The following is a 22,840-nucleotide window of genomic DNA, read 5'->3' as shown; positions in this document are numbered from 1 at the left end:
TTCAGTGCAGCCCTATCAGCCTGGTTTGTTTTCTTCCTCCTTTCAGTTGGGTTTTGTTTTGCTATTTATGCTGTCATTTTTTTGAGAATAGACAGGATAAAGGTCATTTTTTACTTGAATGGAAAAGAACAGTAATTTGACAGTGAGACATTCCCAGCTTGCCATACATCAGAAATGTTGATATTAGCTCCTTTAAAACAGAGACTAGAGACGAAAATTGCCAGAGCAACCCAATTGCTAGCAGCAGTTATTTACCAAAAAATGAACATTTACAAAGTTATGTTTGTGGCTTCTGCTAAATTTTAGGCTGCCATTACTGAAAAGACTTTAACTTCATTTGTGTTCACTCAGAAGAAGATCATCATGAAGATATTAAATAGTCACAAAAGATGATGGCTTCAAATAGTGTCTTTTGGCTGATCTATAATCATTTGCCTGGGCAATTTTATTCAAGAACATTAGCACTGATCGCTTATGCTGTGTTCCTAATTATTTCTGAAATATTGTGCTGTTGCTCATGCTGAAATGCGTAACGAGCAAAGCGGTAGGTTCGTTCGAAATGCAATGTTCTAACCGGTTTTTAATCAATGAGTGATAATGATAGCTTGTGTTTTGACTTTCACTGTTTAATTGCCAGTAATAAAGCAGATCTTAGTTGATGATATTTAACAGAGTTCAGTTTCATTTATCTCCGTTTATTCTATTTATTTTAAAAGTGCCTGGGAGCTTTCTGTGCTTGACACAATAACAAAATATACACTGCTAATTATATTTTTGTTGCCTAATATTTTCCACAATAGAGGATTCTGATGCCCTTTCACAGGGAGCTATTGCGCCTCACTGGTTTTAGCAGATTTCTGAAATGCAGTAGGTTTCTAATGGTAAAGCTCTGTTCCATGAAATCCCAACCAGATTTTTCTGAGGTCCAGACTATTTAAATCACTATTTCCCTTCTGCTGCTTATGATAGTCATGACATTTTTCTGCCAGCATGCCAAAATAATAATAAAATAGAAATATTCTAAGGGAGAGGTACATCTGCAGGTGATGCTGTACAAGAAAACAGGTCTCCTCCAAACAGCCATACTGGCTCAGATTAAAGGTGCATCCAAGTGATTACAGGACAGTCAGCCAAAAGCAGACACCCGAAGGAGACCATAAGAGCGAAGATGGCATATAGCTTGAACACTGCATTGCACATTCCTCTGTGTTTACACCACGTGCAATGCCCAAAGCAGAGCTGAACTGGGATGATTTTTCCAGTCAGGATAGTGGACACAAGCAAGCAAAATCCCCTGGGAGCAGAGAGGTGTGCTGTACACCGCACACCAGGCAGCAGCTCTCTGTGTATGGCAGCACAAAGGGCTGAGAGGGAAAGCGAAGAGACATTTCTGCTTGACCCTTGAGTTTCTTCACTGGCTGACAGTCAATTTTGCAATAGATTGTACCCGATTTTTGTTCAAGAAAGACCATTTTTTTTAGTTCCAAATTTAGTTTCAATCTACTAAATGGATGTCAATACTGTGATGACAAGCATATGTAAATCAGGCAGTTAATACGATAAATATTTCGATAATATCCTGCCTGATTAATCTAATTTAAATCAAGATCTGCCTTAGGTTTAAAAAGTTATAAATATCTCTTGCGTTCCTCTTCAATTATATGTAAGAAAATAAAGACCTTTTTAATCTTGCCTGGTTTGACATTACCTTAATTGCTTAAGATGATTTATTTTCCAAGATTTTATTCCCAAGTTATCAATCATCTGAAAGCAAGAAATAGGTGGCAGCCTGAAATTTCTACATCAGAGCTTCCTGCGTCCTAAGGATTTTTGCTGTGGTAGTAATTTGGACTACTAAAATTAATTCTCTCCACACGTTTTTCTATTATCTTCATTATTCCTAAGCGTTATTCCAGAATATAAACCTTTCTATCTACATAAAAAATCATTTCTGATGTCAAATTCTTACAGCTAGTTCCTGACTAGCTTTATTCATGCCTTTTATTTAGGGCCTAGTGGGAAAAGCAAGCATCTATGAAGCAGACATTTCGTTCCAGTTAGTCAAAGTAAATAGGCAAAATTTAAATAACTTGTACACAGAGCTTAAACATCCACCTGCAATTTAAGTCCCCTATAATGGTGATTGTATCTAGATTTCTACAAGGCCTGGGACTCATAATACTGCGAAAACCAAAATACTACTTCACATTACGAGATGTTTCCTTTTGAACGAAAATGGGAATTACGAAGTGTGCCCTCTGGAAACAAAAGAGGAATCATTGTTTGCTTTAGTATATTCAAACTATTTGCAAACTAGCCTTTTTCATCACTTCTTTTCCATTCCAATGCGGCTGGATCTTTGCTACTAAGCGTCTGCCTGAAAATAATGCAGCTGTCATCAATATCCAGGAGCTACTGCACACTGAATCGGTCCAGTTTCCAAACACCCAAGTATTTAGTACACCAATTACTATTTATTACACAGTATGCAGTTGATATAAATAGAAAAGAGATGTTCTTAGCAGACCTCCTCCCTCTGTTCATGTGTGCAACTGCTTGTAAGGATGTAGATGCACTACACATTTATATACACACATAGGTACAGGACAAATATATATTGCCTAGTGCAGTGTTTCACACATAGAGAAGGCATCAAAAATGGAGTATTAGTTGATACTTTGTTCAGTAGGGGTTGATCCATTGCCCATTGAAGCTTATGAAAGGCTTTCACCTGCTTCAAAGCACTTTGGCTCTTAGTCTCTACATACGAAAAGAAAAAAAAATGATGAAACTGTATCTACTACCAGCTATAAAAATGTTAGCCAAACTTAGCAATCATCAGGCTGCTGCGTATTTTCTGTACTGAAACTACAGTCACACTGGGGAAATAAAGAAAAAAAGTGTCCCAGTAAACTCAGTTGTATTTGATCAGTACTCTTCCAACGGATTCCCCAAGTCTTTTCTACCATGGGGCAGGAAGAGGGGTGCCATGAAAGATGGTAAAGATCTGTGCAAATGAACTTGAAGATTAAAAGGCTTGGTTTTCCCAGATACCTCAGGCTAGCCAAGAACAGGGGCGGAGGAATAAGGCATTTCAGTCTAACTCTGTGAAACCACTCAGGTGGTTCATCCTAACGTAGAGAAAGCGAGAAAAGAGAGACAGAGCTATTCCTCCCCCCAGGCTTGCTCAGGATCTAGAGGAAGGAGGCGATGGAGCAATTCCCTTTTTTTCTCCCTCTGTCTCCAGGGCCACTGGATCGGAGCGCAGGGCTGCAAAGCAAGGTGCTTAATGAAAAGACTGAAATGGGGCTGAAATGGGGCTTAAAGGCAGGAAGAAATTGTCACAAATCTCTTTCCCCCCCCATTTTGAGTATAAACTGAACTGTAGCTTGCCATATTGCGGGATGCTTATTCAAGTTAGAGTTTCACTCTCTCCCCCTCTCTACAGAGCGTCCATCAAGAGTTGCAATGGAGGTTTGGAGTCATCACACAAAACCCCAGAGCTGATCCACACTAGCAGTGGCAAAAACTATCTGAGCTTAATTAATCACCACCCTCCTAAGACAGTAAAGCACAGTTATATTTTGCACCAAAAAAAATTGCAGAGAAACAAAGTGCTGGATTTATTTAACTGGCAGGATATTAAATGATATAGCTGTTATCTTTTTCTGTATTGTAAATTATTGAATTAAGCCTTCAGTCAGTTTGGCAACAGTGCCAAATGAATATTACAACAGTACAATGCAGCAAACAGTATCTGTCATCGAATCTAGGTCTCACTTATAACTGAAATTACAGTGAACAAAATGCTTGTGCAGTAGATTGGAAAAGGTTCATTATTATTTATTCATCTTGCCTAGTAACACAAAAACTAATGAAATTTCATTGAGAAGAGTGCACGTCAGGATTACTATACATCATAAAGACACATCCCTCTAACTTCATTGTGGATATTTGTCTCCGTAATTAGATGTCTGTTCCACAACAGTTCTGTATCTGAAGGACATGATCAAGTTCATGACATAAAACAAATCACCTGCACAAATGAAAGGGCTTCCTTTATCTTGTCTACATCTTGCACAATAGCACAAAAGTCTTCAGAAAAATCTTTCCATAAAGCCAAGGAAGTCATGCACAGTTAGTAATTCTAGCATTGTTACTCAAACTTTTTAAAAAAACTTTAATAAAATATTACATTATTAATACAGTTCATACACTGGTGTATTTATAGTGCCTGTATTCAGGCTATCGTACCTTTACACGTATCTCCATAACGAATGGTTCATAAATCTGTGTTGATCTGTAGCCAAAAGTGTAAGTTAGTGAAGCTCCATTGAACGCTATCCAGAATGCATCAATTATGAGCCATTTTCCTTCTCTGTGACTTGAACTTCTGGTCTGGAATCTTTAGGGAATATTTTGGTTTTGTACTGAATGCAGTAAGTACCACGTAAAGCTGAAGTAAGAGTTTGATTGCTATACTTAGTATGATATGAGAAACATCACATTTTGGCATTTAGAGATCTATCATTAATTATTTTGGAATTAGAATGTGTGTATCTGTTAGACCAAAATGCGATGGGTAATAAATTCGCTGATACCAAATCATATTCACAGAATATTAGCTCGAAGTGTTGAAGCAATACTGGTTATCACAATAGAACTGTTATAAAATGTTTGAAGCACCAGATTTTGACAAAATCTTTTGTCAATATATATAATTGAAAAAGGCTCATAATTCAAGAATATGGTCATTTTTTGCGTAATAATTCCTTAATTATTATCTGTGATATATTACACCCTAATTTTATATGTTAGATTGTGGCAATCCTGAGCTGGTTATATTAGTAATTAAAAACATATTTTATACTTTTATTGTTTGCTTTCACACCCAAGTACTTCAGGAAAATGTGCAGTTAGTGTCTAACCTGAGCGCATTGCTTGCCGCCTTAGCCTCAGATCACCCTGCCTGCACCACCATACAGGTTATGTTTAAATATTAGGAAAAATACTGGAATATTCAAATAATTTTTCAAGGAATAAAGTTTAGGGGATATAGAATTGTTTTCATTGAAGACATTTAATGTTTGTGTGCCATTTGCAAGGGCTGGAGGAGCCTTAACTGTTCCGGTCTTGAAAGTTACACCTCCAAACCCAAATCCAGACCGTGGTTCTCCGGGTGAGCCACAGGGCACCTCCACGCACGGGAAGAGGGGACAAAGCCAGGTGGGCACCTGGGGTGACGGCTCCAGCCCTGCTGCTGGGACACGGCAGGTCCACCGCTGTGCCTCCCTCCATCTGCTCACCCTCGCTGTCCTTCAAACCTGCGAGGAAGGGGTATGGCCAGCCTGCTGTGGCCCAGATGAAAGGGATGCCTTGCACTGTTGACTGTCACTTTACAGACAGCTTTGTGGATAAAACCTGGGCGCGAGTGCCAAGCTTCAATTCATTACTGAGAGTTTCTCTGACTTCAGTAGGGCCAGGACTTCACCCTCCTCCTCAACGCCCACCTTCCTGCCTACATCAGAGTTAGCTAAGTGTCTTTCTGGTGTTGGTGTCTGATAACAGAGACAACGTGGAATTTCACCACTACTCCCATTTTGACTTTTTCAATAGAAGCAGAAACTTGAAAGGAGCCCTGTGTCTCTGGAGGTCTGTACATCAACGTCTGAAGGGAGAAAACACATGAAAGTTGAAGGCCCTTTGGGAAAATCCTACAGGTTTTAGGTTGCTTCTGCCTGCTCAAACCTATAACATCTCCTCTAATCTCCCTTTCTCTGTGTATGGCTCCTGCTTCACTCTCTGATTGAGACCTGAATGTCACGGAGAGGGAGAGGGGGGAAGCCTGCCTCCCGTTGCCTGTAATACTGACAGGATGTTTTTCTTTTTACAGAACGCTTTCATGGCCCTTTTCTGCTTCTTCTTTTCCCATCTTCTCTTTCAGCATTAATATCTGATTCCTTGAACTGACATGTGTTACTTTACACTTTCCTTTTAGCAAACAGTTTCTTATCCGTTACCTCTCGTTTTGCATCTGTCATGCTCCTTTTACAGTCCTTGAGCTACCTGGTCCAGCCTTTTGATGAGGAAAATAATTATTCCGCTCTGCTTCTGACAAGATTCAATCAAAAGCCCCAATGTTATTTGCAGGGAAAGACTCCATCACGTTTCAACACCTGTGGGCCCTATAAATTCCCCCTCCTCCAGTTAAAACTTACCAATGTCTTCAGCTGTGAAGAAAATTTAACAGATTTTGAAGTCATTTGGGTTTTTCATATTTTTTCTACCCATGCTGTCATTACAAGGAGGCAGTCTCTAACTCACCTGTCCCATCCTTTTTGTTAGAACTGACAGGTGTTTTACTATCAAGCTGATTTAAAAGAGGCCTCTTAATCAGGTGTCAGCTTTGGCCCATAAAGTCATATTAATGTTTTGGATCAGATATGAGGCTCTATCTAAGGCACATTAAGAAAGATTCATTAGAAACTCACTACCCCTGGAATTTACAGCCTTCCTGGAACTTAATAGCGTGGATAAATTCTTCCATATCTGGTTTGCTTATGTGAATTATAGCAGGTTTGCATTGAGAAGCTTTTTAGAGTACAGGTTTTAACATTATTCTGGCCTCTTTATTCTTACCATCTTCAGTAAGGATACGCTGATATGCTACAAATATACCTGCCTAGGCAGGAGCACGGCCCCTCCATGCCTACTGCCTGAGTCCAACTGAGGAAAGAACAGCCCTAGTCCATTGCTTGTTTGGGATTCTTCAATGCAAGACCTCTAGCTACTCGTTCTACAGCACAAACGACTCCTAATCTCCGAGCAGCTCCGCAAAACATCGTGGCAACAGAAATAATGACAGAAGCTGCAAATACTGCAGACTTTGGAGCTCTCAGATCACCAGAACTGTACATTTTTGGTCCTTGAGCAAAGAATCCTCTTGAGTTGGTCTACTTGGAGCTGATTCACGCAGGCAAACCCAAAGCCTTACGTGGTCTTTCTCTGCAAACGGAGTAGTTTGTTTTAGTAGAAAGTTTCTAGGATACTTTCAGTTTCACCAAACAGGATTTATCTGATATTACTGATCAGTTTTGAGTAACAGTAGTTCCACTGGGAAAAAAAAAAAAAAAAAAAAAAAAAAAAAATCATAATAGAAAGGAAAATCTGCGGTAGGAAAGGGATAGAAAATAGTCAGCTGGTTTGCAATACTGGCCTGCTAAGTTATCGATACATATGCTACAGACAGGGTCTTAGCCAGCCTCAGTTGCTCTCAGGCTGTATTGTCAAGCATTTCCAGTTGAGAAATATTGAGCTCTCATAAGGAGCTAAATATGAAGCCAGTCAGAGTCAGGAAAGAACAGGGAGCAGGATTTGGCTGGAAATAATGTTGATTAAGTGTGGGCTCCAGATGTGTTTTGTTCTCCTTGTCTGGATGAAACAGAGCATAAGCATTTCAATATTTATTGTGACTAAACCAAAAACTCTTCGACTACATTTGACGTGAATATCATAGCCCAATATAACTAACTGTTGCCCATAAAGCAATGAGAGGAAAATACCGTGATGTCCTCTGCTGGTACACAGTTATCAAAAATATAGGCTTCCTCCTCTTCTATTGGCACTGTGTTAATCTCTATATTGCCTGAAAACAACATCATTTAATGAATAAAGAAATGTTGATTCATTTTCATACTTTAGATTTGAATTCAGACTAGCGTAATTATGGTCTTAATGGAGATCAAACTGATTAAGTATCATAAAGAAATACATTTAGCTTCTTATAAAACATTTCATGACAAGAGTTTATATTTGCTTTCAAGCACATATGTTTTAAGTCCAAAAATGATACATTTAATCAAATATTCATAGTCCAACAGATTAAAAAAATCTGAATTATTTAAATCTTAACAAAAGTAAACAGACCTCTGAAGATTCATTTGTCATATGTATCTCTGGAGAAATCATGGTAACTGGTATTGAATCTGGAGAATGGGAGAGAAATATATGGCCGTTCTCTACACAAAATGCAAAAGGATGCATCAGGAAATTAGAAATGACCAGCCTGACCTTTTGTATAAATAAGAGACGGACTCATAGTACACTATTGGCTCTGAAAGTGCACATAATTTCTCATAAATTTGGTGTTATTCCCTGTTGCAAATCAGGCAGCAAGAAAAGGATATTAAAGAGAAAACAAAATGATAGCATGAAGCCACCTTTACCAAAACTAATGAATAATATTTTTGTGATAGGGACTGCAGCGCGTCTACTGTAAAGGAGCTGATAGGGTACACGTAAACTATCGTGTCCTTATTTGACACAATAAGGGTCTGCTGTATTTATGACATGGAAAGGTGTTACGTGAACTAAGATGCTCGAGAGTCTGCAAATGACAAATTAGTCTACATTCCATTTAGAACGCATCATGGGAATTTAATTCCAGATTTACCAAAATGTTTACATTTTTGTCCGTCAAACCGGGGATTTTTATATACAACAGGTAGCTCACCACTGTTAATTCCAGGCCCACCCAGCTACACTGATTTAAAAAAATGGAACAATGATCCCTTGGTCATTTTGGTGCTTTTCACTGGTAGTTCTGGGAAGGTGATGAGAATGACTAACAGGCTAAGTAAATTAACCCAGAAGGGAAAAAATTTCCTACCAAAGAAAAGACAAGTCAAAGGATCAACTGTAGAAACAGTGAAAAAAAGAAGTCTTAAAATTTGTCAAGGGATTAAAAGCAGAAGACTTGCAGGAAAAAAAAAAACAAAGATTATTCAACTATCTCCAGCCACCCTCCCTGGGAGACACTGCTTTGCCCTGCATGGCTTGCTGAACATATTGTCTTCTCCCCTGCTCCCCATAACAAGAAAGACTACCATGAGAAATAGAAACAGTTCTGGTTTATTTTACAATCATTTGATTCTGAAAGTATGAAATAAAGGAAAAAAAACTAGTTTGGGGGTCTTAGGTCAGTACTGGGAGACGTGTAATCTTTCTGATCAGAAAGTTGGAAGTGTAAGATACGAGTTAGTTAGTTGTCCTACAGCATCTTGCTCTATGACTAAAGACCCCTGGAAGAACCACAATATAAAGAATAAAAATTACGAATTTAAGCTCTAGGTAGAGGTCAGGGCTGAAACACACACTTACCTTTAGGTATTTGAGTAACCCCACCAAAAGCAAACAGCAAGGCCCTATGATGTCCAAGTTGAGCGACAGCTTCTTTCATTGGGTTTGTTTCATATTTTCTGCAATTTTCACCTCTGTCCACTAGTTATGGATGAGTCGTGAAATATTTGGAGGCTACTCTAAGGCTGCATATAGTCTGCAAAGTTTAACGGAATAAAAAAGTTATGGAAATTGATAGGGTTCGTGTGATTTACTGCATTTTATGGTCGGTTAAGTCACATATAACATCACATATAATGTTCAGCCAAGTTTAATATTTTGTCTAAAACCAGTAGCTCATCTCAGCTGTTTTACTAGCCTGACTTACTTTATATCCTAAACCGAAAGGATGTATTTTTTCTTTCTAGTATGCCCACGCTGTCTCCTTTATAACATGAAATATTCCTAAAATGAGATGTGTCTACCCAAACAGCTATTGTGATATAAAACAAATCAATCTTTTTTGACTGTTACTTTGAATTTTACTCCAATAAGGCTATTTCTCACAGGTACTGCTCATGAAAACACACTCACAGCTGGGCTGTGTGTGTATATATATATATATATATATATATATATATATATATATATATACACATACACACACACACATATATATACAGTGTAAATCGGGCTAACAGAAACAGACACATAGGAACGGGTGTCCTGATTAAGATATGTGAAAACTGTTGCGATTATCAGATGCCATCCTTAAAAAGGCTTCTGGTCAAAAAAGCTGAAGTATAAAACATTTTCATTTGTTCAGCAGTCTCTAGGGTTTTGCCAGATGTTCTCTGCTTTAGATCCACTGAAGTAGAAAAGTCTGACTACATTCATCAGTAAAAAGCAATTTTACTCTTAGAAAGATGGGGTTGCTAAATTTGCTGGTTTCATTAAAAATATTTCAGATATGAAAGAAAGATTAAAAATCAATGATACTTTAAAAAATTAAATATTATAGTCTCATTACTTTGGATAAAAATTATTCATACAATTCCAGAGGATTAGGGCTCTCAGGAAAACAGCCAAGTGTCACAAAAAGATGAAAGCTGACAACAGTGCTGATCTGGCTTTTTTAGAATTCGGAGGAAATAGATTGAAGTAGTCAAAAAGTGCAAAGGGAGATGAATATGTATACAGCTACTAGCAGATACAGCCAGTCTGATTTTTGACGTGCACCCTGTGCAGTTGCTTATGGCCTTGCAGAAGGTGCCTGGGTTGACAGGGCGCCAGCAGCCGGAGCTGACCTGGCTGGGGTTAAGCCTGGGGAGCCGCCTGGGGGTGCATGCCGAGTTCATGCATCAGGACAGCTGATCAACTTTGGGGATGCAGGAGGAGGCTCTGCTGGTGTCGGCTGAGAAAATCCTCTAGGAGTTAGGGAGCTACAGAGCAAGAGAATCGCACTTGGTAACCTGGGGACAGAAGTGATGACACAAGGTACGGTGAAGCAGCGGCCTTTGGGAAGTTGGTTGTACCTTCCCTCTCTGGTAGCCAACAAGCAGATAAAATCGGTGAATAAAATCAGATGTGATTACTGGAAACATTTATACAACTGTAGAGCAACTGGTTTTGGGGGGTTAATACCTCATCTTCCCACCTGCGTAACCGCCTGGCAAACTCTGTGGGTTTCTTGGGCTCATGTAAGACATCTAAGAACTGAAGGATGGTCCGGTTGCCAAGCTTTATTCAAGGAACTGGGATCATTTATTTGTTCTGTCATTAGTGTTCATCTATAGCCACAAAAAAAAATCACTTAATCTCCATGACAGTATTCCTTGCAGAAATCCCTGAGATTTTGAGGAAGCAGATGGGTCTCACCCCAGCCCACGTGTCTGTTGTCCCTTTCTGTTTACGTGCTGTAATTAGACTCTGCGTGTCACCAGGATGATACAGGTTCTAGTGAAAATGATGAATAATCAACCTTTATTTAACGCTACTTCTGTTTAAAAAGGGCCCAAATGAGGGGAAAAAAAAAACCAAAACAAACCCCACCAAACCAAACCTTGAAACCAGGCCAGCTAAAGTACACAAAAGTAATATATCAAAGGATGTGAAGGGTTAGAGGAGAAGGAAGTGACTGATTCCCTCAGACTGCAACGTGACCTTCTGGACCCCATCACCCGAGAGGCCGAATGGCAGAGGAAAGGAAACCCCAGGACCACCGCCCCACCACAACGTACCTCCTGACCTAGAAGCTATTTGGCCAGAGGTCCTCCCTCTCCCATGGCATGCACTCCTGTGGACCATGGTGAAATGTTTGTGCTGCCAGAGACTGGCTGCAGCCGACGAGCCGCCTGCCTTTCAAAGGGTGACGTGAGGCTGACACAGCCGTTTCACCAGGCGAGCAGGGAGGCGGAAGCGCCAAACGCAGAAAGCCACAACTTCATCCTTTCCTGCTTCCAGTCGTGACCTAAAGCACAAGTATGAGGTAGATTTAGGGAGAGATTTAACAAATGGCCATGGAGCTTCCATAGGAAATATGCAAAGAAGGTAGTCTTTGCTGTCACTTGCAAAATAAATCACCAACACCTGGGATATGCAATTTTATTATCAATCAGGCTTGAAATATTTCCTCCTTAATAGCCAAATGTCTGGAGGTGGATTCTCTGCTGAATATAATAGCAGACCTTAACTTTTGACCGAAAGCAAAGGACATTAAAGGACGCTTTTATGTGTAAGGACATGCTAAAGATGTCTAATCTTAAAATACTGTTTTTCTTTCACAGGGGAAGAAACCCTTCATGGTCCTATTTTTATCCAAGAGCCACATGATATCACTTATTCCATGGGCTCAGCAAATCCAGAAATCCTACTGAACTGTACAGCTAAAGGATATCCGCTCCCGTACTACAGGTGAAGTCAACTTTGGAAAAGTATTGTCTCACTGTAAATCTTTTAACTGTGTTTTAATGAGTAGGACACGGTCACACATACCTCAAAATGTGTTGAGCACTCACAGCAGGAGTATACATAGGTACAGGAAATTTGAGGAATGAAGGAAAAGTATTTTTACTAGTTTACAGTTAGGAAAATTAACACGGGAAAAGAAAGCACATCATTGAAAATTGTCCTCAAAGTATTTTAAAACATACAAAATTACTTCTGAATCCACAGAACAGCTGTGAAAAATGGAAAATGGAAACGCTGTGCATTTGTATTTGACAAAACTTTCCATACATCTATAAATGTTTGGAAAGCAAAAGAGCAACATCCTTGCCCGTTTCTAATTCTAACATTTCATGTTTATATTTATAGTGTTTATTTAGAGAAACAGCAAGGTACAGCTCTGGGATCTAGCTTATAATACACTGTAGACTCACTTAAAACCTTGGTACATAGGATTGTTTGTTTATTGAATAACTATGGACTCATCTTTTAAAACATAGCTGCACCAAGAATCTGGAAACCTGAGTCTAATATGAGGAAAAATCTGGAAAAAAATGACAGTGTGCTTTCTTCAGAAAAGAATTGGGAAAATAATGGTCTGGGAAAAGGAAAAAGAAAAATCATTCATGTAAGACATTAAATAATGTGTCCTACCAAATACATAGACAGTATTTATTCAATAGCTTTTAATTGCTCACATAACAGTTTCCTCTGTAGAGCACCACTACTAGTTATCAACTTGGCTTTTGCATTTCATGTATTAATTTGTTTCCAAATATTGTGCTAGTCAAGGAATACTTTATCTCCTTTTCACAGTGTAACTTCTCTTCCTATAAGTAGAAATCCTCACCCATTTCCCATCCCATTTGTTCTTCCTGTTTTCACCATGAACATCCACTGGCTCATGTCATGAATTTCAAGCCTTTTCAGTTCATCCACCCATCTGCTTCATATCCATTTATACAGGCAGTTTCCTCAGAGACCTGTAAAAATTATTGACTCTTTTATTCCAACCACGCACACACACAAACAGTAGAGGCAGCAGGTTCCAGCAGGCAGGAGAGCTGTGAAGTCTCCTCCCACCATATATCTGACATCCACATTTTCTCTCCCACCTTTTTCCTACCCATTCATTAATTAGATTCATTATTTTCTTTGCACCATAAGGATGTTTTGCAAAGTCTGAGTTACCCTAGTAAGACGAGATCAACATCTGGGGATGGATCCTGAACCATCTAGGTCAATCAGAAGTTATCAGACTATCAGTGCTGGGGAGGTTTCATCATGATATGAAAGGAATGGGGAGTCTTCAGCACTTTTCTTTGATTTCACTAGAGCTAATGCCAGTTTTGTCAAACGAGGATTGAGCCCATATATTTAAAGTTCCAACAATTTTAGGCAAATCAAGCACAGTATGAAATTTTTATTGTATCCTTCCTTGAGTGATGGAAAAGAACAGCAAGGACTACCACAAGGTTTTTCTTTGATTCAGAAACACAGAACCACTACAACAGGAATAAAGTTATATACAAGCCAATTTGTTGTTTAGCACCCTTTACATAGATAAATATTCTGATTAATACCTTTTCTTTAAAGAAAAAATGCTTAGCATCTCCTAAAATTATTCTATAATATCCTAAAAATGTAAAAGACTATATTAGTCTTATGAGCTTATCGAATATAGTAATCACTTTTTGCAACTTCATTTCAAAATCCTGTGTGTCTAACAACCACAATGCCAGGATCGCGTAGAACTGAAGTAGGCATAAGTAATAAAAAATGAGAGACACTGATTTCTGGTTAGACACTGTTGGAAGTAACAGAGAACACAGATCTGATAACAACGGAAACAAAAATATGGATAGAAGTGTCTCTAAAGCAGCACGTGTGTAAGGAAATCTATAGAAATGCCCTTTTAAATACCTTTTTATCTATTATGCCTATTTCTATAAAGTCAAATTTTTTTATCCTATTTGGCACACTATTTCAGCCGTTGCCCTGTGTGATGTTGCTGGTAAATAAACATAATCTTTCAAATTAGATTTATTTTTTTTTTTTGCAATTAAGCTTTTCTGCTATAGTTCATTGTGGAATTATCATCAACTAACTTAAGCAATGAATTTTACCTCTTTTTCTGCTTATAGCCTATCCATGAACATATCACAGTTCCACAGGTTTCTTCCATTAAATCTTTCAGTTCAGGACAGCTAGCCTTCCTCCACACTGGAAAAAAACAGAAAGAAGTCACCCAGAGCCCGCCAAGCAAGTGTTTTCTGCAGTATTTTGACATTTCCCGTTTGGTGTCGGGTGCTTAGTTCTATCACTTTTTCTGAACTTACATTCAGTATCCAGAGTAATCATGAAACCCAGTATTTTCATGCAAGTTCGAAATTGAGGATTTTTTTCCCTCAATAATCTTCAAGAGAGCAGTCAATTGAACAAATAAATAAGAAACCCAAGGACAGCATAAGCGTTATTCATTATAACAATATTTTAACATTTCAACATAACTTAGAGAGATGCAATAAAATAAGATAAAGAGATTCAAATTCAATCCAAATCAAAGTACCACAGAAGATAACCGTAACAGACAAATAAAAGCGAGGGGAACAGAAGCACAAAGCCTACAAAGATTGCAAATGACATAAGATGTGTTTATAATCACTGCATAAAATTGTAGAATGATTCCCAGTAACCCCCGAAATACATTTATCTTATTCATACCCTTGACAAACAAATGACAACCCTGCTATAGTGTGCTTGTTCACTAAAATGCTGTCCCTTGACTCATTGCAGATTCCACTTCAAAAGAGGAGTAGAATTAAAAATGCCTTCAACCTCTGTTGTCCTGTACACAGACAATGATTTTTAAATTTTCTATTTTCTTCCTCTATGGAAATACTGTATATTAGGGGGGTTTGCAAGTTTTTTTCCCAATTACAAGAAAGTCTCAGGTGACTTGGCAGGATATTTCCATTTGAATGTAAATAATCTAAGAACCATAGAACACAATGAAGACTTTAAAAAATAAGTATTTTCCTTGTAGCAGTACACCGAAAAGATAATTCATTAAACAGTGTATGCATATACCCACACAGAGAGCAGCCCAACTTAGGGAAAGAGATCTACCAGTAAGAGCTTCCAGCTGTGATAACTTTGGTACAAAATCATGGCGTGGCCACGCGTGCTTTGTAAAACTTCCAGGATTTTACTCGTAAAGCTGGAGAAAACTCTTTCAGCAGGAAATTCTAATAGTTCTAAATGTATCTCTTTTTTCAGACAAATAAAAGAGATTAATGAAATACTGCATTTGAATTTACCCAAAATATTTGCACATTGCCTAAGTGGAATCTTTTACTAATTCCTTAATTGCTTCAACGTTCATACATTGATAGTCTCACTGAAATTGATACACCTTCACATTTCACTTCCAAAAAGAAACCACATCTCCTGAAAGAAAATGTTTCCTTTCTCTAAATAGTTTCTACAGACCAATACTCTTTTCCAGATTCATTAATCACAGAAATGGGAGTCAATTAATTATAGCTACGTAGACATTACACAGCACTTTATAGTATGCCTACAGATGTGATCAGAAATTTCCTGGTTAATTATCCACTTACCAGAAATCATAATCTTATGTCAAAAGTTACAATATTCCCTGTCAAAATATCAAAGATCGTAGGTGACCAAACAGTACTTTTATCTCCCCAAAAGAAACTTCTTGCTCTGAAGCCCATTATCAGCCCGTGTAAGTGTTGCATTGCAAGCTCGATACCTCGTGCCTGTATTTTTTCTATAAAGTGGCAGCTCCAGTCTGAGGGCTTGGTCTTCTCAGCTCTGAGGGATTTACTTGAACATGGGCCGAGGTGTAGGGAAAGGTTTGGGGATCGAATGGCCCAGAAGAAATTCTACTCGGAAGATGAGGGAAGTCTAAAGTCTAAACCTGTGGGGACGCAGCTTAGCAGCCAGCTTGTGTATAATGAAGCATATTGACATTTCTCAAACAAGTCCTAAGAATATTTGTACTCTGCAAAGATCTCCAATATATCATCATTTTCCTAAGTTTTATGTGCTGCTGTCTTCTTTGAACATTTTTAGCTAGATCAATATTTTTTCAGCCTGAAAACATGATAGGAGTTCATTATATTATTTTTTACAGAATTCTTTTATATTACCCTAAAGACAGATTGCTTAATTTGCAGTTGCATTGTAAATACACGTTACTCACATGTTCATGTTCATTAATAAATTCTACTCCTCCTCATTTTTACTTGCTTGGAGATGGAGACTATTTGAATAGCAGATCACAAGCATTGATTAAGTAGTATAAATAAGAGGAAATCATCATATATTACGAGTTTATCCTTACATCAGTGATTCCACTGCAGTGTACTTTAGAAGGGAGTTCCCAATGAGTCCAGCATCAAAGATTAAACATAACCCAGTGGCTTGGAAGAATGCTGGTATATCGGTATATTCAAATGTTAGGATAAATTGGTAACTATTCAAGAAAAGAGAACAAGAGCAAATAGACTGCCTTTTGCTTGAGATTCTTAAATCAAGAAGGGAAGTGGGGAGGTCCCACATACATACATTCTGAAAGTCTTTAACTTAACGAAGATTTTTTTTTGGAATATTTTTATAACTGCTGTTCTACAGAAACTTAGATTTTGAAGCAAATAGAATACGATCATTTGGTTTATGAATTCATAAAACACACAGTTGCTTTTTTTTTCAAAGTTTGGATATATCAATATGACTTGAGAAGTCTTACACTCCTAGGGAGCTAAGGTATTCAGCATCAGAATATAGCATATTTTTTAAAAGTTTAGTTTGTGAAACAATTGGTCCAGGATGCATTTCCTATAACTGTTGAAAAGTATTTTCCAATGGTTGCATGAAGTAGTTCACAAAAATATGTCTATGTTCCCTGCCTTAACAGGCTTATCTTAAAATTTTCTTAACATAATTCTTCAAAGCTTTCTGTGTATTAGACAGCACACTGCAGAACACACAAAGTCATTAAATCACTGTCTATCACATGAATTCATTAATTCACTTTCTTCAGTGATGTAAACATATTAATTAGGAAAAAGCCCACACCAGGAGATGAACCCCTGCTCTGTATGCAAAGTTTAATAATCATTGTACCACGGTGATTAGAATGATTATGGGGATACTGTGAAGAATTCATTTGCAGCAACTAAGCCAACAACTTTGCATTTGTTTTGAAAAACAATTATAGACCTTAATTGGGAGCCATGTAATGATGACAGCAGTTATTTCAGTGATTGATTCCGAAATTAAAGAGAACTGGCAAACTAAATACCAGAATATCCTATGTTAGAAAACTGAAAGGTTTAGACAGCATGTACCGTACGTAAATCCCGAAATATGGCAAAATCCTGACACTGATACAGACTGCTGCTGCATAGCGCAGGCTCGTGGATGGGCACCAGCTAAGATTTTGCTCATCTTTGGAAAAAAAAGCCAAAATACCCCGAAAGAGCAGCAAAAACCTAGACCAGTTAAGCAAAACATAAAAAAGGAGTAGAGCAGAGGTATGGAAAGGTCAAATATCAGCTGTAATTGGTAGGAAGAATTACTGATGGTCCACTGCTGCATCTAAATTTCTTAATGTTGATGCATTCATGGAAGTGGAGGCAGCGATTGGCAGACACACAAATTATTTAATGTCATTAGAGTTTGTTCACAGAACCGAACTGATTTCATATTTTAATCAGTCATTAGTCATCTTTAAAAAACAACAAATGCCCACTTGAAAGGTCAGGATCCTCACTTCCTCTATACATATCTGTCAAGATTCCCTTGGAACACAGAATTGCATGTCACAGCACAGTTTGAAAATCTTCCTCCAAAAAACCAACTACCTGCACAGTCTGATCGCGTAGAGAAAGGTCTGCAGGTGACAAAAGTGAAGTATGGTGCTGTATATCCAGGTCAGATCTTCCAGGAACATAGTTATGGGGCAAGTTTGCTCCAATTTGTTAACCGTGGAAACCACCATCGCTGTCAGTAAGTTTGTCTCTGCAAATAACAAGAAAAACAAATTTTTTATGCTGTGATCCTTCAGGTAGTTAACGTGGAGACACTCGCCTGTGTTTCGAGGATTGTCATAAAGCCTTCTGCAAACCCAAAGCGAGCCCTCAGCCTTAGACCACCCTTAGACCACCCTCGTGTGGTCTTTGCATCCTACAGAGGGGTAGGCATCACACCCACATAGGTCAACAGAAACGATAGAGGCTAAAGAGATGGTTGTGGAATAAAATTAGGAGAAGAAAATGTCTGGTTATGTAGTTTTAGGATGGCTGACAACCTAAAGTGTGGCATTAACAAGCCCAAAGCTTGCAGGCGTCAGTGACTGAGGTCCTTTGTTCTTCCTTTGGACCTCAGGTAGACAACGAAAATTCAACCCTTATGTGACTAACAGCAAAGCCACCAAATTTCCCTTCTTAAAACACATAATATTTATTTTCTTTGAAATATAAATTTTATCTGGACATTTGTAAACAGCTGTGTAATAATGTTGCAGACACAATCCATTTTCTACTCAGTGGACTAACAGGGACAAACCATGTTTTAAAACAGCCGCATTCTCATCATGAAATTATCAGTCTCACACTTGCCGTACAAAAACTTCTCTCTCTGCTTCCATCTGTCCTCCGAAGTGTAACCCTTCCTGATCTGTATCTCCAAACCATTGTTGTAACCAAATTTATGACATCATTTGCAAGGGCTGTAAAGCACATTCAGGTACCATTTATATTATAAAAAGTAAGCTAGCTGTAGTCGAGGCATACACCATACTCCCAGCTGGATGGATAAGTTAGTTTGTATGAATAAGTTAATTACTTTTTGTGGACATTTGGATGAACACTGGTGACTAGCACAAAAACAGTAAAGATTTTTCAAAGAACATAATTATTGATATAATTAAGATTGATATAAGAAGCAGTCTTGCGTGAAAAATGATGTAATTTTGTGATATTTAACAACATTTTTATCATTACAGGTATGCTACAGCACACTATTTAAGATAAATATGAATAGGCTCTGTAAATTATAAGCATAATTTGATTTTTTTCCCCTCAAAGGTGGAAGCAAAATGGCACAGATATTGATCTTACCATGAGTTATCACTACAGGTTGGTTGGAGGCAGCTTGGCAATCAATAACCCACATAAAAAACAGGATATTGGAACATACCAGTGTTTGGCCACAAATTCATTTGGAACAATTCTAAGCAGGAAGGCAAAGCTTCAATTTGCATGTAAGTTGGGAAGATCGTATTTATTAGAGCATTATTTTCCGATTAATTCTGCACATGAACTGTAATTTATTGGATAATTAAAGTATCATCGGTGATTCTCTTCAGAAGGTTTGGCTTACTTCAGCAGTGCTTATTCTTAAAAAAAAAAAAAATCATTCCTAGTAAATATTAATAACAAAACCAGACACCTGATGGCTGCTAGCACTCAGGAACAAGAATGACTTTCAGAAAACTGAAAGGTCGAGGAACACGAGTGCAATTATTTTCGCTTAATAAAGGTGTTTCCACTTTTTAAGACCGTGCTTTCTCCGTGATATTGCAGGTAGTTACAATTGCAGCGGGAAAGGCTGGAAGAAGTTAGGGTCTCTATTTTCTGTGGCGTAACAAGGTCTAACCCAGCCCTAAAAACACCGTACCCCTAATTGCCACACAGATATTTCATTACACTAACAGAGTAAGAAACGCCCTTTTTCCTGACACAGCGTGCAAAATGGTGAGCTATGCCCTGAAATGTTCCATATTTCAGCTCGACTGGGTTCAGCACGTATGTTGTCTTGAGACGATTTAAAATTTATTTTAGGCTTGCTCCCCATTTCGCTTCACAACTTCACAATCTTTTTTTTCACAACGTTTATGTGTGGTGACTGAGTTCTGCTAATGCCCTGGGGGGGGAACAACAGCAACAACAGAAAAAAAACCCAGATATTACCTCCATTCCTTTTTCTTCAGGATAAAGGTCTGAGCTGTCTGTTGCTGGGAGAAAGCAATTGTTTTCAAACCTCATTAATAAAACATGTGTCTAAAGCCAACCTTGTGTCGCTATTTCAGACACCAGCAAACGTATTAATTATTAATCCTGTTCCATTTCTCATAGCAAATCTCATGTCGCAGGGGTTATACAAAGGAGACATTAGAGGTCAGGATGGTTCACAGACTCTCTTTTAGTAAAGCTGATCAAACGGTATATCGCTAGTATCTCATTTAATAATGTTTTACCCTGAATTTCTCAAAGAGCTTTTGATTCCCAAGAGCTGGTCAAATGGAAACAAAAATTTTGATTCATTATTTTGTCACTTTTTTCCAAAACATCTTTGCAAGCCAGCCTTCCTGTATGGGGAATTATTTCAAGATCTGGAGTTGAAAAATGTTTAGTGACAGAACAAATCCCATTTTAGAAAGAAGTGAGAATAGACGGCCGCATTAAAATTGTCAATGGAATCGGTAATCCCAAAGGAAACAGGACAGGCCAGGAATGGAGCTGGGAAAAGACCTAAAGAAAAGGAATAACCTCAAATGAAGGCACAAAGGAGGGATAAAAAATTAAAAGGGAGGGGGAAAGAAGGAAAACCAGGAATACCTGTGAAAGAAGAATTCTTTCTCTGGTGATTGTTCAGCATATCATGTCACTCAATGATTTCACCTTTTCCTGGAAAATTCTATCCTTGTTTCAAATTCCTGGAAGCGCTTTGGTTTCCCTTTCACTGGTCTCCCAGCCCACAGGGAGTCACACTGGCTTGGTGCACCGGCTCTTGGGGCATGTGAACAGCTCTTCTGGTCAGCACGCCTTTGCGTAATATTTAATTGTCCTTCCTTCCTTCCTGTGGTTTTCTGTGTTTACTTTTACCTATCGCCATTTCATAACCCTGTGTAGGACCAAAGCTAGCTCTGGAAAACTGTCTTGTTTTAACTGCGAGGAGAAGGGTTTGGAGACAGCTGAAAGGGTGAAAGAAAGCTTGTGGGGAAAGCCTCGCTGGTAGGGAAGAGAGAGGCGAACAGCCCTTTCTCAGGACACTGGTCCATGTTCGTTTCTACAGTCACAAATGCATCCCTGATAGTCCCCAAGGAAACGAAAGACGCTGGTTGGCACAGAAGAGCCTCACCTTCAAGCTTTTCTTGGAAATGTGATCCTTTGGAAGTTTTCCCTAGTAGAAAAGAGAAACTGCACACGACAGCTGAGTTTACTAAGGTCCTAACGTGGGATTGTACCTTCCCATGGAGAGCAAGGTGGCTCTGCAGAGCCCTCTTGCAACTCCTCCGCTCCTGGCGGCACTGGTGGGCCAGGTGTCTGCACTCAGACACGCGAACCTGAAGGAAATCCTGTGTGATCTCCGGCCTGTCTGAGGCAAGGCACATCTCAGTGCAAAACCGCTGATGCCACTTGGAAGCCAGAGGACCTGTTTGACAGAAAACGAACTTTGTGGTGGCGTTAAGCACTTTCAGCTGTTAAACACCAGCTCTTTAATACTCCGGGCTGGTGAAGCATTTCCTCCGTAGCACTTCGCTCACTAAAAGCCTGAAGTCTCACGCCAATATATGACAATCAAAATGGGGTAAATATCAAACAATTCCTTTACTTAGGCTTCGTGCCCCCACCAAGACACTTCCCAAAGTTACTGCAGGGAGCACGTCACAACAAGGTTGAGCCTCCTTTGTCCACAGCAGCAGACAAACCCACAGCTACCATCCTGCTTTAATCCTCCAGTTCTTAACAGAAACCATGTAGTGGTAAACATCTCCCATATTCAAGCAGCCCACTACTTTTTCATCAGTGGTGAGGGGGCCGACAAAGTGAAGGTTATCATTTGCATTGGCAAACGCAAACGTATAGGAAAATGCTTCAATTTAGCAGCATCACTGTAAAACTATGACCTTTAACTTTTCTTACAATACAAAAAAAAAAAAAACAAAACCCAAAACAGTGCATGGAAAACGTTATAATGACCTGATGAGAATAGTGGAACAAATTAACTTGAAACAGTTATTTCACAGTAAACATTCTCTTATTTCTCATTTTCATGTTGCTATCCAGTTTACTCCTTTGTTTCAACCAATACTTCAGGCTGTATCTTAAAATCCAGGCAAGCAGGCATGTTGATATTATGACATTTTCATTTAATACCCAGCAAAATGGGACTCTTCCCTGGATCGGACTGCCTGGGATATTATTACAATCACAGTGATAAATAATTGAATCCAGCCTATTATCCAAGTAACAGGGTTTATGCGTATTTGTCTTTTTACCACAAGGTAACTAACTCTGAGTTTGAGTCTGAATTAATGATACCTCTGGAAACCTATTGTACATCTCAATACGTGAGAAATACTTTTTTTTCTCTGCTCAAAATAGTGAGCTCTCCGAGTAGAGCAAAATAAATGTGGTATGAGATTAGAAATATGTCTTCAGATTCAGCTGGAGTTTCACGCTTATCCTCTATTAAAAACAGAGCTGTCAAATGAAAGCTGCAGGAGGAATATTGTACAGAAGGAAGTGGCATAGATTATTAAAGCTACAAGCTGAAAATGAGAGACAGCATCAGTGAGAGAGAGCAGAGCAAGAGCACATAAATGCACTAGCGGGATGCATTGGATGGCAGTCTTATGTTATTCGTGCTTCCTGGGAAGGTTTGTTTTGTCATAAATAAAGCTGAAAGCTCCCTATAAATCCTGGGCGTCTCTTGCTACCCAGCAAGCAGCACATTTTGA

At 38.7% G+C, this 22,840-nt stretch overlaps 1 protein-coding gene across 1 annotated transcript in view; it reads left to right on the top strand.

Annotated features, from left to right (window-relative positions):
- The first annotated feature begins 11,905 nt into the window (after positions 1–11,905).
- The window catches only part of CNTN6 (contactin 6), an 89,864-nt gene continuing 78,929 nt past the window's right edge, over positions 11,906–22,840 (top strand). Inside the window, exons 1-2 of the mRNA XM_009953956.2 lie at positions 11,906–12,030; positions 19,182–19,357. Coding sequence (XP_009952258.2) covers positions 11,963–12,030; positions 19,182–19,357 — 244 coding nt within the window. The 5' untranslated portion in view covers positions 11,906–11,962. The remainder of the gene's footprint in view (positions 12,031–19,181; positions 19,358–22,840) is intronic.

The sequence above is a fragment of the Leptosomus discolor genome, chromosome 9 (assembly GCF_034619465.1).
Source record: "Leptosomus discolor isolate bLepDis1 chromosome 9, bLepDis1.hap2, whole genome shotgun sequence".
NCBI classification, from domain to species: domain Eukaryota; kingdom Metazoa; phylum Chordata; class Aves; order Leptosomiformes; family Leptosomidae; genus Leptosomus; species Leptosomus discolor.
The sequence above is the reverse complement of the archived record's forward strand: the minus strand, read 5'-3'. Positions and strand labels throughout refer to the sequence as shown.